Source organism: Lactuca serriola, chromosome 8 (assembly GCF_051521515.1).
Source record: "Lactuca serriola cultivar US96UC23 chromosome 8, Lser_US96UC23_V15, whole genome shotgun sequence".
NCBI lineage: Eukaryota > Viridiplantae > Streptophyta > Magnoliopsida > Asterales > Asteraceae > Lactuca > Lactuca serriola.
Window position 1 is genome coordinate 70,037,691 of NC_136415.1, and position 11,673 is coordinate 70,049,363.

At 35.9% G+C, this 11,673-nt stretch overlaps 1 protein-coding gene across 1 annotated transcript; it reads left to right on the plus strand.

Moving 5' to 3' along the window:
• Positions 1-7,780: 7,780 nt before the first annotated feature.
• Positions 7,781-9,882, plus strand: LOC145071350 (hyoscyamine 6-dioxygenase-like). The gene is made up of 4 exons (XM_079018254.1): positions 7,781-8,167; positions 8,278-8,516; positions 8,625-8,940; positions 9,414-9,882. The coding sequence occupies exons 1-4, from the start codon at positions 7,970-7,972 to the stop codon at positions 9,660-9,662; spliced, it is 1,002 nt and encodes a 333-aa protein (XP_078874380.1). The 5' UTR covers positions 7,781-7,969; the 3' UTR covers positions 9,663-9,882.
• Positions 9,883-11,673: the final 1,791 nt, after the last annotated feature.

Consider the following 11,673-nt stretch of genomic DNA (forward strand, 5'->3'; position numbering starts at 1 on the left):
GTCCCTGATTAGTGTGCCGGTTAACCACACACTGTCAGTCCTAGATTAGTGTTCCGGTTAACCACACACGATCCACTAATGACTTAACAAGATACAAAGTGTAATTTCATGGGTTAGCACCAAAATCACATCTTCCTAAAGTAACTAAGATTGAGAATTTAATAAAGTTTAGTTACTTTATATTTATCATTATACTTTTAATGAAAGGAGAATTAATGTCCTGTCCTACCCGTTCGGCTAACTACTGTCCACTAGTCAAGGAAGCGGTGTGTGAGAGTGGACACATTATACTGCCATTTTATAGGCAGTAACCTTATACCCCCTTATAGACCGGCTTCGTGAATGAGGCCTATTAACGGTAAGACTGACTTACTCTTATACATATATATATATATATATATATATATATATATATATATATATATATATATATATATATATATATATATATATATATATTAAAACTATAATATTATAATAGTATAAGGGTTAAGTTTTAAACTTTTAAAATTCTAGGGTTTAATTTGGAATTAAAGTATTCATGGGGGGAAACTTTACAAATTCCAAAACTTGAGGTCAAGTTTTGAGCAATTCAAAAAACTTTTGGTTTCCATAACTTATGAGTTTAATATGGTTTTTATGGAAGGATTTTCAAGTTCCATAACTTGAGGACAAGTTATGGAAGACATTAAAACCATTAAAACGACTCTTAAAAATAAGACCTTTCATTTTTTCATAACCTATGAATTTTAATGACACTTTTAAAAGAAAAACTCTTCATTTTCCATAACTTGAGGATAACTTATGGAGTTCATAAAAACCATTAAGATCAGTTATTTCAATTAACACAATAATCAAATAATTTTTTTTGATCTAGATCAAACTCATAAGTAAAGATAACTCACATCAACAATTCTCAAGAAATTAGCTAATCACATAAACTAATACAAATCTTGAAACTTTGAAAATTATCCTTTATTTAGATGAGGATAATCATTACCATTGCATCAAAATCAACTTTTATGAACAAAACATTTTGTGGCAATGATCCTAATCCAAATCAAGCCAACAAATCCAAAAATTTGCCAGACTCGTCACCACCTCGTGGTGAACAGGCAGAATCCAAAAAAAAAAAAACGATTTTTCAAGCTTTGAAAACAAGTAGCATCAAGTATGATTGAAAACAACCCTAAGCTCTTACACCACTGTTGGGTTTTAGTATACTACAACATTTTATGGTGCACATACAACCCTAAAAGCTTTGGATCTATGTTTTCTACAATTATACATGCAATATTGTTTCCAAAGCTTTAGGCGTACAACTAGCATACAAATGACATTAAACTACATAAAATACTAGTTAGAAGTTTACCTATTTGTGTAGCTTGTAGAACTTGATGAATTTGGCCTTTAAAAGCTTAGCCCCAATAGTGTGGAAGCCTCAAATGGAATCACAACACATCATGGACAAAGGTGGAACTTGAGAGAGAATTCCATGCACCCAAGAACACCCATGAACTCCAAGAACATGCTTGCAGACGTTTTTTAGGTTAAGAACATGTATTTATATGTTGGATTTCAAGGGTCATGGTTATAACCCAAAACCATACCCATGGGTTTATGATCCATAGTTCATGTGGCACAACTCTTTATGTATCCATACATAAACTTAGTCCAATATGGCTCATAAGCCCAACATATATAAATATGACCAATTACCATAATTAGTCCCCATAGATTTAATTAGTCTCTTTTGATCACTAAATTAATTCCAAACTAATTCTTGATCAATACTAATTAAATCATATGATTTCATATTAATATATTAGAACTTATAATATATTAATAAATCATATATAACCTCTTCTCAAAAGTCCATCCTAACAAATTGTCCTGATGTTATTCAACCCAAATGGACCATGCTACTCTCGGGTCGAATACATACCAATAACAGTTATGAGCTTAGACATCTAATCCAACACTATCATCAACAATCTCCACATCAAGAGGACGATCCAACTCCCTTGGAGCTCCAGAAAATCTCTTGCTAAGCGCAAGAAATAAAAAAGAGCGGGTAGCCCCCGAATCGAATAATACCAAGGCAAAGATACCGTTCACGAGGAATGATCCTAAAATAAAACACATAAACATAAGCAACAATTCAATATAAATAAAGAGATAAGGAGAACATACATACCCGTCACAATGTCGGGAGCTACACGCGTCTCCTCTGCCATCAGTTGGAATGCCCTGCTCTTCGCCGCTGGCGCAACTGCCCAGCCCTGACGGCCATCAATAATCCTTAATGTCGCAGGAGCGGGTGCTGACAGCGGTCCTGCCGTAGCCAAACTCGGACAATGAGCCTTCTTGTAGCCCCTCTGATTGCATTGAAAGCAAATCAGATCAGATACCGGAGTGATGGGGTGGTAGCAGTACAATCTCTGCTAATGTGACCAGTCCGACCGCACTTGAAGCAGCCAGTTAAGCGTGCCCGGACGAGAGAAATTCAGGGATAGGTGACCCCCTGGGAAGTTTTCGTACCGGGAACCCAATGCGGACAATATTGTGATATGTGCCAGAGGGTATTTCAGGTATGATTTTAATTCAAGTATTGCATTTATGTTGAGGAACTCGTCGAGTTAGAAGCCCCAACTCGACGTGTTGAATTTTTTTTGGCCGCGAGGTTTCATGAGGTAGCTCGACGAGTTGAGGAGTCTCAACTCAGCAAGTTGGCCGCTCAGGGGAAACCCTACTTTTAGGGTTGTGTACCCTATTTAAACACCTTAAGACCCAGGTGTTGGCCTCATTTCTAGCCTCCATAGTCCTTAACCCTAATCTCGAAACCCTAAAGCCATTTTTGAGTGTGGTGAGCTCTTTGTGAGTGTGTTTTGGTGTGTTTGAAGCCCTTGGAAGAAAGAGAAGCTTGGTGCAAGGTGGTGATTCAAGTAGGAGCCTTCAAGATCTCTATTACTTGCACCATTTCAAACATATTTTGGGTATAAAGTTCTAACCTTGCTCAATATTTGATTAGATCTCTTTTTGGGTTAGTTTTGAGGCTTTTAGCCATGTTTTGGTGATTGGTGGGGTTAAAGGACGTCTCAAGTGATATTCTTCCAGATCTATGGTCCACTTGAGCTTTTTGGCATAAAGGTGCCAAATTTATGGTCTTAAGGGCTCCATGCATGCATTAAGTCCCTATTATGGCTCCTTTTGAACATTTAAGCTTCTCCTAGCCATGCATGAAGGTAAAGTTGGAAACTTTACATGACTTTGCGGCATTTAAGGACTAGATCTATATTATGGAGCTTTGTCTTAATGAATAAGTGCTCTGTAACATCCCGAATCCAGGTGCGTCTCTTAAACCCTTCTCCTTTTTCCAAGTTGTCAAGTTAAACCCTTAAATGAAATGTTAAGGCAAATGAGTACTCTGGGCGTACTGAAGAGTACGCTGCGCGTACTCATGCGCTTAAGTTGGACCCGGACTGGCCTAGGTACCCATGGTTATGCTGGGCGTAGCGGGCCCAGATGCAAACCCTAATTTGTGGCTTGTGCACTATAAAAGGAATGCTAAGGCCTTATCCTCAGCCACCATTTCAGAGAGTGAAACCCTAATAGAGAGTTATCCTTCGTTCCTAGCTTGTGTGTTTGTGTTCTAAGCTTCAAGGTGCCATTTCAAGGTGGTGAAAGAGAAGAGGAGGCCATTTTAGGAGCTAGAAGTTGGTGGACAAGAGTAGATCCGAGTTCTTCAGAGGTTGGAGCTTCTTTCTGAGGTAAAAAGCTCAAAACTTTCCTTGTCATTTGTGATTTGTGCTTTTTGGACCAATTTTTAGGGTTTTTGGTCCCAAGGTGGAGACTTTATGAGCAAATGGTCTCCATTGGCCTAGATCTGCCATATTTCAGGGTTATATGAGTTGTATGTTCATAAAAATCCAATCTTGGACGTGAATATTGAGCCATGCATGAGATCTAGACCTTATGAGGAAGAAGGAAAGGTGATAGAGTGATTAGGGACCTTTACAGCCATGCAAAGGTTCCGACTTTATGGAATAAGAGGCTTAGGGAAAGTCAGATCTAAAAGTTGAATGAGTGTCTTAACCGTTTAAGACCAAAATCCAAGAAAAGGCTGAAACTGAGACTTACGCTGGGCGTAACTCTCAATATGCGCAGCGTAAGGGGTTGAGACCCCGATTATGGATCGCTGGCGTACGCCCCGCGTACAAAGAAGGTACGCGCCGTGTACTGCCTCCTGTTGACTTTTAGGCTTTTGGTCAACATTTGGACTTTTGGGTCAGGGAGGGGTAAAATGGTCTTTTACCCTTCTATGGGATTGTATGAATGGATTTAATCTAGCCTTTGAGAGCCATTATTTATTTGCATTGTTTATGTGATTAGGCGGGGCCTAGATTAGTGTTCTCGTGTGCGAGATTATCCGAGACACCCGAGGTGAGTCTTCTCACTATACTGTACCTGGAAGGGTACCTATGTGTGACCGGAAGGTCTTGTATGCTATGAGATGTATGTGCTATATGTTGTTATGTGATATGTATGTGTTATGTATGATTATGTATGCTAAGGACCGGAAGGTCAAGATGATATGGACCGGAAGGTCAAGATGACATGGACCGGAAGGTCAGGAGGTTACAGACCGGAAGGTCTACCGGGATTCGGGACGGAAGTCCCCTGAGACACTTGGACCGGAAGGTCCCACAGGGTTATGTCCTGGAAAGGCATATGTGTTGTATGTGGTATTTTGAGGAACTCACTAAGCATTTATGCTTACAGTTGTTGTGTTATGTGTTTCAGGTACTAGCGAGGACCGTGGGAAGGCGCCGGCATGATCCGTACACACTGAGAGGATTTATGTATTTGAGATCTTGGGATTTGTTTTGTTATGATAACAGTGGATACATTATGTTTTGATATTATCTTGTGAATAAAATGGTGTTTGAAAATGAAAAAAATTGTTTTGGAAATTTACGTTGTTACATGCTCATTGTTTAAGCCTTAACCTTTTAAGCTTAGGGTTTGGGTTCTATACCCATTAAGATGGTTCTTAAGGATAAAGTTGGAAACTTTACCCATGTAAGACGATATTTTAGTCAAGATCTGAGTGGTGGACCTTTTATTTTCGAGAATGGTGACTTAATAGATTAAGAGGTGTGTTTCCTGAAGAACTCGGCGAGTTCATAGGTGAACTCGGCAAGTTGGATCGACTTTTCCCGATTCTGCTGACTAAAGGGGAAACTTGGCGAGTTCATGGGTGAACTCGGCGAGTTGAGTCAACTCAGGACTTTGACTTTGACCAAGTTTGACCTTTAAGGGGTTTTGAAATATTTATCGGTATCAAAGGGATTATTTATGTTTAGGGGTTGAGTAGAGCTAATTTCCTAGGCCAGGATTTATCTAGCTATCATTCAGCATTCGAGGTGAGTTTCCTTACCGGGTTTAGCGGGTCGAAGGCACCAAGGCCGACCCATGTTTATATTATGTTGTTAGTATGCTAGTTGTCTCCGTGACTCTTGCATGTGTTGTGTTTATATGTTTTTCGGGTTAAGGCCTGATGTTGGGCGGGGCCTGATGGATATTTATATGCTATGTATCTCTATGATTATTGCATGTGTATGTGTTTATTTTGATATATGTTATTGTATGTGGGCGGGGCCCGATACCAGGTGGGGTCCGAAGTTGGGCGGGGCCCACTATATGTCTATTGTATGATTGGTATGTGGTATTTTGGGGGAACTCACTAAGCTTTGTGCTTACGGTTTTTAGTCTATGTTTCAGGTACTTCTAGTTTCAAAGGGAAGAGTTCGGGATGACTACATCGCGCACACCATTGGATTCCACACATGATTTTTTATTCTGATTTTATGACAATTAATACATTGGTTTTATTTGAGATGATTGGATGTTATCGGAATCACTATTTTATCTATTATTAATAACAAAATTTTTAGGACTATATTTTTGGATGTTACAAGTTGGTATCAGAGCTGGGGCACGGGTCGATGTGTTCGACGGGGACGTCGAACCCTATAATGGGGAGTGAAGGTGGGTTGCACCTGATCCCACATCAGCTTGGAAGGAGAACAAAACATTTTCTTATAAGGGGTGTGCATACCTTCCTTGTCACAACGCGTTTTAAAGCCGTGATGGCAATGGACAAAGATGAAACGTTTCTTAAGGGGCCTACCTAAGGAGTACAAAGATCCTGTGAGGCATGCTACTACACTTAGCTTGGTTATTCAAGAGGCAAAGTATGTGGAAGACAGTCTTCCTCTCTTGAACGAGAAAAGAGGATTTTGGCAGAGAATAATAAGAAGTGGGAGGGGTTTTTGTGGACCTACAAAAAGAGAAATTCGACTGTGATTGTGAGGAAGAATAACCTGAGGAAAATGGAAACTTGAAGGTGGGTTTATTGGCTTTTGAGATTGGTAGTATGGTGTTAATGTTATGAGCTTGTTTTGATATTCTAGTCAGATTATCTAGCTTTAAGTTTGTTATGTTCTATAATGTTTCAGGGTAAATGTCTTGATCCATGTGACTTGTAGCTCAGTAGCTGTGTTATCTTTTGGATTAAGTTTGTTCATGTTCTGTATGTTTGTGTGTAAGGAGCAGGTATTGACTTGATGATAACTTATAAGTTATTTTATGGTTTTCTGAATATAACAAATTAAAAAAGCTTAAAAAAATTGATGCATGTGGTCGACATGATGAACTTAGCCCTATTAAATTTGTAAATGTACCGCTCTAATGGATAGTTTTTGGTTTCTATTTCCCGGGTTAAGAAAAGGATCACGAAAGGAGAGAAAAATTAAGAAAAGAAATATGAGGCCAAATTGCTGTTTTTATAAAAACCAAAAAGAGAAAAAAAGACTAAAACATAAAAGATCAACTATACACCTGGATAACAAATGTAATTTACTCTTTTTACTAATTTCTTACCCGTAAGTTAATAGAAAAAGTCAAAACAACTTGACAGGAACAAAATTAATAATTTGACACCTAATTGTTATAAAACAATGTTAAATCTTTGTTTATTGATGATGACAGTTAATTAAATATTCATATGTCTATTTGGTGTTCTTTCTCAGATTTTGCTGATGTTTTTAGTTATTACTTTGTCATTGAAGATTAAATAAAATCTTTTAACATTGCTTATATTATCAATATTGAAAAAAGTAAAGTATGATGGAAAATTTGCGCTAAAAATTGTTTAAATAATCCAAAAAGATGACCTTTTCTTTCAAGAACTAATACTTTTGATTTTATTCTCATGGTTAACACCTTTATACCCAAATCCCAAACTCTATAGTTAAATTATCAACACACTTTTAATTAAATTTCTTTTTTAGAATTATAATCTCAGATTTATTAGCATAAACTGTGATCGGCATGTGTTGATCCTGAATCTAATGTTTCACGTCAAACAGTTCGGCAGCATATTCTACACGGGCTTTTTAATACTTTAGATAAGTTGTTGACTACAATCTACGGTTCATATTTCTTCTCCTAGCTCCATCATTTACTATTTTGTAATATTGCTGTCTTATTCACTTAAAAACCTTAGATCCTCGCAGATTAAATAATTGGCCAGTGAAAGGAACATATATCTATACAGCTTTCTTCAAGATAGGAATTTTATTAATATAATCACTAGTGGTGTTTAGAATATTACAAATGTAGCATAAGTGCTGATATTACAAGCAATCACATCTATGGTGACATCGGTGCAATCTACCTGGCCATAGTTAATATTAGGTTGTACATTACATTCTTCTTTTTGATATTTCCATTTGAGAGCTATCATGGGTGAGGCAAGCTGTACATTTTAAACAATAAACTGATGATGGCCTAAAAATTATAAGAATTTTTTTAATGGTCGTATCGAGCTATGCATTCTAAATTTCGTATATCTATATATCCATCTCTTTGTGTGTATATATCCATGTAACACATCTGTGTTCATATGGAGATCAAGGAAGATAAAGATTCAAGGTGGTTCAACGTTAACTATGTACCTCAGGAGTACATATTCTCCCATGAAGATAGGCCACAAAATCTTGATATTCCTGTTTGTGATTCCTTTCCTGTTATAGACCTTGGAATACCTTTTCAGCCAATTGAAGCAATCTTGAAGGCTTCTCAAGAATTTGGTTTCTTTCAGGTATATATAAAAGTTTGTTCTTTTTTTCGTTATCTCTGAGAGGTGGGTTATTAATTTCTGTAGTGTTTCTAAATATTACATACATTTTTTGTTATAAAATCATGAAACAGGTGATCAATCATGGAGTTCCGAAGAAGACGATGATTGATGCAATGAATGTTCTTAAAGAATTCTTTAACATGCCGTACAAAGAAGCAATAGGGTACGTTCCACATGCAAAGGGTTGGATTTACACCAACACCGACCACACAAAAGATGGCGTGTATTTATGGAGGGAAAATCTCAAGCATCTTTGTCATCCATTGGACAAATGCATTCAACTATGGCCCGACAAACCAACTAGATATCAGTAAATTCGGCTCTTTTAATAATTAATTATATTCATTATTTCAAAGAATCATGACTTTATAATATTATCCTAAGTGAAAAACGTATATATATATATACACTACTACAGGGAGGTAATTGCAACTTATATAGTAGAAATACAGAAACTGAGTTTGAGGATTTTGGAGATGATCGGTGAAGGGTTAGGACTGGAGGCGGGGTACTTTAATAATATAAGTGAAGTCCAGTTATTATCGTCAAATTTCTACCCACCATGTCCAGACCCGAGTCTAACTTTGGGAATATTAGCGCACCAAGATCCGAGCTTCATAACGTTGGTGTATCAAGGTAATTCAACTGGTCTTCAGGTTTTGAAGGATGGTCAATGGATCAATGTTGGAGCCATTTCGGATGCCTTTGTTGTCAACATAGGTAACCAGATGGAGGTATATATGCTAGTTCATTAAGTTAAGTTAGCTTAAAGCTTTGGATCAATCCACAGGTCTCAACCTAAATTGAAAAGCTTCAGCATGTGGAGGCTCTTTTGTTATTGTATGGTTATGTACAATAAGACACGAAATAATTGGGCTTGACATACGAATTAATAGGTATGTGTCATGGAGAAAAAATGCAATTTTTTGTCCGACCCAAAAATATGGAATAAAATGAGACATGAAATAGTTCTCCATATATTTGCACAAGATATGATATCATCAAATATAGTTATAGAAAGCTAGCCTAGTCTAGTTCAATAGCATCTCATCATGTCAAGTGCAAGTTTCGAGTCTCATCTTTTTTCATCCGGTCTTAAAAAACATACCCTTATAGATAACTAATGGGCTCCGGATGCATTTACTCGTGGTGCACTTTTAGAACTAATTAACGATTAATGGGATGCATTTTTTTTTGTTGAGTTTAGATTATAAGCAATGGAAAGCTGAGAAGTGTTGATCACAGAGTAGTGACTAGCATGCACAAAACTAGAAGCAGCATTGCGACTTTTGTGAACCCATCTCTCGATTGCGTCGTTGAACCTGCAAAGGTTTTGGTAAACGAAGCAGAACCATCAAGCTACAAAGCCATTCAATATAAAGAATATGTTCGACGCAACAATGCATTTGGCGACTACACTTCTGCGTTACAAAATGTTACAATTTTGGAAAGTTGATCAATAGTTGTTTGAAGTTACAAGTATATGTATTAAGTTGGACTTTGTAATAGCATTTGTCCTTTTACTAAACTCTCAACAAAAGTTTGCTTGAATTGTTGTATCAAATGTTTACATGGTAACCAAAAAGCTTCTGGTCAAACGGTATTCGATGTTGCCCTCCCTCCTTGAGGTCGATGGTTCAAGTCTTGTTAGGGACATAAATGGATTTAGGAGAATAGTTTAGGAATAGAATAGATTTGTCGTGTGTCATAACTCGATTAATTAATGAAATATCAATACAACTTAATCACATTTGTTCAATTAAAACATTTTTTTTTTGAAATAGTCATCCATATATTAAAATAAAAAGAAAACTCTAGCAAGGAGCTAGAGAAAACCAAAAATTATATAATGGTAAAAGGATTAGCAATCAATCAACCCATTTGAATCCATGTTATTATTTTTATTGTCGAACCAAAGAAAATAAAACTCTCGTATAGAATAAAAAATATTATTTTTTTTCATCTTTCAATCACCAAAAACTTTATCATTCCGAAAACTCCATAAAAACCAAATCGCATCATATGTTCTAGCTCTCAACTCACAACCGATAAAAATGATCCAATTGCTCTTCCAAATTACAAATGGGGCATGACAAGGAAGACATGTCAATTCCCCGATGATCAACATTCATTCGTATAGGTAATCTATCCAAAATAGTTCGCGAAAATAAACCGATTCCATCGAATCTGTATGTCAGAAGAAGGCAAGATATTTTTATCAATCCATCTCCATGTTTCCGCATCTTTTAAAAAATCCATCATCATCTATGTTCCAAATCCACCATTCATTACAATTTGATAAGTTAACTTCAGGAAGAACATCTAGCAACAAAGATAATTGAGTACTCTATTTTCCACCCTAACATTTCTTCTTCGATGCCAACCTTGAATTGTTTTTCTATTAAAGCATTTAGGTACTAAATTACAAAGATAATTGAGTACTAAATTAAGACATCTTTAAAATGAATTAATTGTTTAATCAAATACACAAAATTAGAGCATTTAGGTACAACTCAATCCCAGTTTTTCAATGACATTTCCTATCTACAAAGACATCTTTAAAATATCTTGTTTAATCAATAGACAAAATTAAAGCATCTCCATTTTACTAGTGGTTCTTTACAAATATTTTTACTAGTTAGTGAGAAAAGTGAGAAAGCATTTCAATACGTTTTTACAATTGAAGAGTAAAAGTTTTTTAAGATAGTGATTTGGACCACTTAGATCATCTATATCCATAACACCATTTTTTTCATCAAATTTGATGTAAAATTTTAGTAAGTAGTGATTCATTTCCAATCATACACCATTTTTACACCATATACGATCTCTTTCTATAACCTTTCTAGATTTTCAAAAATATCACTTTTATTTATTGGTTTTTTGCACACAATCTTTTTATTACAATAACTTTAGATATTGTATTATTAAATGAGTATAACAAAATCATCAATTTATATATAAATCTAAGTTAACTGTGTTATTATTATAACAAACAAATAATTTAGGAATATTCACAAAACATGACCACATGAACACATAATTATCTATTTTTAGAATTAACAAAATAACCACCATTCTTGAAATAAGGATTTTGGATTTTAGTAAATATACAATATAGTCCGTTACTGGGCAAACCAGGAATGAAGACCAAACTCGGTTATTTGTCTTTTTCTTTTAATAAAATAAATTTGATAAATTCAAAGTATAATCGATAAAAAAAATTGATGTTTAAATAAAACAATAAAAACTTACAATCTTTAGAATTTTTGTGTACGTTTGCTACTCAAAAAACGAATAAAACAGGGGGTTAATTATTACCCCTGCGATTTTGAGATTCTATAAAACCTTCAATTTTTCCTTGAGTGCATCGCCGTATACTAGTTTGTCATCCTCCGCCAACTCGACGACTACGCAACCTCCCTCTACCGTATTCTTCATCTAGTTCCACTACAAAACCTCGATCA